This window comes from Juglans regia, chromosome 13 (genome assembly GCF_001411555.2).
Source record: "Juglans regia cultivar Chandler chromosome 13, Walnut 2.0, whole genome shotgun sequence".
Lineage (NCBI taxonomy): Eukaryota > Viridiplantae > Streptophyta > Magnoliopsida > Fagales > Juglandaceae > Juglans > Juglans regia.
The window spans coordinates 6,102,845-6,106,848 of record NC_049913.1 but is presented as its reverse complement, the minus strand read 5'-3'; the positions used below and the strand labels follow the sequence as shown (position 1 = coordinate 6,106,848).

At 41.3% G+C, this 4,004-nt stretch overlaps 1 protein-coding gene across 1 annotated transcript; it reads right to left on the bottom strand.

Moving 5' to 3' along the window:
• Positions 1 to 348: 348 nt before the first annotated feature.
• LOC108993369 (proline-rich protein 4-like) lies at positions 349 to 2,826 on the bottom strand. Its single transcript, XM_018968255.2, has 2 exons — positions 2,550 to 2,826; positions 349 to 2,063 (listed from the first exon to the last, which is right to left on the bottom strand). Exons 1-2 carry the CDS (start codon positions 2,713 to 2,715, stop codon positions 709 to 711), a joined length of 1,521 nt encoding a protein of 506 aa, XP_018823800.2. The 5' UTR covers positions 2,716 to 2,826; the 3' UTR covers positions 349 to 708.
• Positions 2,827 to 4,004: the final 1,178 nt, after the last annotated feature.

The following is a 4,004-nucleotide window of genomic DNA, read 5'->3' as shown; positions in this document are numbered from 1 at the left end:
GCAGAAAATGGGTAGTAGAGGAATAGTTGAGTTTGAAGTCCAATAGCTAAATCACCAAGGCCTTGTCAAAGGTTCAACAAGTGTCACAATCTTTGAACTGTAGCAAAAATGTGAAACATGTTTTGTAAAGGAAAAAGAAATGTTGCAAGCTAATCCAAATAATCTTAAAATTCCCAAAATAATATGAATTCTACGGAATAATGGTATCCCTCTCTCCCTCTACTTCGAACCAAGACTCTGACTTGGGGTATGGGATGACTCATACCCCAAGTCAGAATGCATTCATTCACGCTTCCGCTAACAGGCAAGTAGTATTTGAAGAAGATGGACTTGTTTTTGCACAATTTGCAATCTGAACGTGATTTAATTATAGAAATATATCAAATACAAGCGATCACAACCGGAGGATTAATAACTCCTAGCTAGACGGAAAATAAAATTATTACAATGGTCAAATGCATTTGGACCTCTATAGAAGTCCCCTATTAACGATGTAACAAGAATAATCCATACACTTCTAGCCCTTTCGAGTCCAACACCTCTAACTTCAACACTTAATAAATAAACCTTCACCTTTCTCTGTCTCTCCAATCATTTGGATCATCTCTCCTCTTTGAAGGCTTTATTGCAGCAATAAATTTTCAAACTGGCCTTCATTACATAAAGCGACATCATTTCCCTTACATCTGGGACAAACGCTGCTGTAGCCTAAGGATGAGGAGGAAAAGGTGGCAAGGGAGGTAACTTTCCAAATTTGGGGTGGGGGAAATACTTAGAATGCAGCTTGGGAATGGGAGGAAGCTTAGGAAGAAGAGGAACTATAGGAATGGGTGGGCATGGCTTCTTATAAAATGGTGGGATCTTTGGGATTGGAGGAAATGGTTTAAAGAATATTGGTGGTTTTGGTTTGTAGATTGGAAGGGGAGGTGGAAGTGGCTTTTTGAATATTGGTAGGGGTGGAGGGAAGATCTTTGGAATTGAAGGCGGCTTGAAAATTGGTGGTTTTGGCTTGACCATTGGAATGGGTGGTGGAAGCGGTTTTTTTGAAATAGGGACAGGTGGTGGTAGCGGCTTCTTGAATATAGGAACAGGTGGAGGAAGTGGCTTCTTGTATATAGGAATTGATGGAGGAAGCGGCTTATTGTATATTGGAATTGGTGGAGGAAATTGCTTCTTAGGAGCTGGAGGTGGAAGCGGCTCCTTGTAGTTTGGAGTTGGTGGAGGACACTGCTTTTTGTACTTTGGAGCTGGAGGAGGAAGCGGCTTCTTGTATATGGGAACCGGTGGAGGAAGTGGCTTCTTAAACGTAGGTACCGGAGGAGGAAGTGGTTTCTTGTAAATGGGAACTGGTGGAGGAAGTGGTTTCTTGAAGATAGGTACCAGAGGAGGAAGTGGCTTCTTGTATATGGGAACTGGTGGAGGAAGCGGTTTCTTGTATATGGGAACCGGTGGAGGAAGCGGCTTCTTAAACATAGGTACCGGAGGAGGAAGTGGCTTCTTGTATATGGGAACTGGTGGAGGAAGCGGTTTCTTGAATATAGGTACTGGAGGAGGAAGTGGTTCCTTGAAGATTGGAACCGGAGGAGGGAGAGGCTTCTTATAAATGGGAGGGCAAAACTTTGGTGGTAGTGGGGGGAAGACCTTAGGAGGGAAAGGGAATGGATGACCGAAGTTCTTGAAATATGCATGGGGGAACTTAGGAAAGGATGGCAACTTTGGCCAAGGTGGCAATTTGGGTAGTGATGGGTAATTGAACTGAGTCCACAATAAGGCTGAAGTGCATGTCGCAGGGGAGAAATTGAGTTTACCAGCCAGCCCGAAGGTGTGTTTTCCATTGGCTTTGGACTTGAATATTACTTTTGAGGATTCTAGGCCATTGAGGGCAGAGCATGGTGCATCAGATGCACTGTGAAGCTGCACATAGCATTCTTCCTTCAGTTTTCCGTCTTTTTGGAGCTCCTGAGGAAGAGACACTTGGAACTTTCCTTCTTCATCGAGCTCCCCGATCCCTCTTGTTTTGAAGTGTCCTGCTGCTGGCTTACAATCAACTGTTACGCGAAGCCCTGCACAGCAATGAAAGGAAATCTTAGGTCATGCAAGAAAAAGGTCCATATGTGCTATTTGGTTGAGCCTAAAGCTCTTCATTGACCATTTTTCAGCCAAACAAAATAAATTAAGAATATCAGACAGTTTCAGATCTGATTGAGTATGGTTACCCTGAATCCAATCACTTGGAGCTGTAGTTCTCCTAAATCGGTTGGTTACTTTTCTTACCCTTTTCAGGTAATAATGCATAATAACAGTACAGTATAAATGATTGGGAAGTACATATTTCGAGGCCCTTCAGAAAGCAGTCAGGGCAAAGAGTATATCTGGTCAAACCATGCAGCACTGCATTTTGGCAATGCATGGCATGATGGCAAAATCAACTTTGACTTGTGAAAAAACAGTGCACCCATCATAAGAAGAACAAAAAGACAAACAATGTGCCTACAAATTTAAAATCAACAATAGTTATGATTGTTCAGGGGGAGTAAATAAAATATTACCTGAAAAGGCATGACTACTCTTAATGTTACTCTGTTCACAGTCTGCACATTCTCCAAAACCAACTACCTCGACGGTCTGGTCGTTACCATAGCAGAACCTTATTGTACAAAGCAAGATCACCGAGCAGCACAAAAGTACTCCTCGGCACAAAGGAAAACTTCGCATCTGAAAGCGCAACTTCAGCTCCCAATAAAATAAATAAATAGAAGGAGAGGAAGAAAATAACTTAGAAGGCAACTTAGCTCGCTGAGAAGCTATATGCTTCTTTGATGATCGAGTCCCATAAGCCTTGTTTTATAGTGACACACCGACACCACACTTTAAGGGCTTCACATGAGGATAGGGACCTATTAAGATCAGTTTTTCAATATGAGAAAGACAGTCACGATGTCTTCTAGCTTTGTCACCAGTGCCGATTATCTCCCCATTGAATGAGCTCTCAACTGCATGCACAGCTAAATCTTTCTGTGCTCTCTCTCTCTCTTTTTCTCAACCTACTTGTAAAGCTGTCATAAATAATGTTTCTTTTTAAAGAACATGGGGTTGGACTCCTGAAAATTTCATGCCTTGCAAAACCGGCAATGTCACTGCAATTGATTCTTGAGCCCTCATACAGTTAGGAAGCCTCAAAAGTGACGGTATATTAAATGTATTGGCATAATTGAGGTGCATAACTTCACGTGAATCACCTACATATCGCAACCAATTCTATAGCAAGGTCAGAATAATTATAACAACTTGTAGAAGGACCATCATGTCTTCAGAATCTAATGAACTTCGAGGTGGATGCAGATTAACTTGGATTGACCAAGCTATCATAGAGGCATATGAAGGGCGATGCGGTGGATTTTAGTTGAGAAATACCCATAATAAAAAATTTGAAACAAGGGAAAAAAACTGAACTTGGGATAAGCAACAATGGAATTGATGGTAGTCTATACCGAGTATTTGACACAAGCTTTATGCTTCCGGGGCATCTGAAAGCAGCAATTATGCATCCAACTCATTTTCCTTGAGTAGAAGTTATGATTTGTTGAATTGACATTGATGGTAATCACATTTCACATCTAGGAAAGACCAGTAAAACAAAATTGAGTCAAATGTATAGCATAGCTAGGCTCAAGTTTTTAGTGTCCAATCAAGACTTCTGTCGAAAACTTTATAAGCATAAGGTAGAAACTAGAAACCCACAAAAGCCAAAGAAGGTGAACCATGACAAAGACACTAAACTAAGCAAATCTTGTACCAAAACAGATATCTCTCTAGTGTTCATCTTCCCAACAAGAACAACCATGTGCATGTGCTCCCTGTTTGGAAATCATTAAGATGCAAATAGACAAGGATTTCTAGAATCATACTCTAGCTGATACACTGATTCAAGTGTCATTCACAAATGGGTGTTAGAACACCTGACGCCTCAATCAGTCTATACCGACAGCGATTATCTACGACAT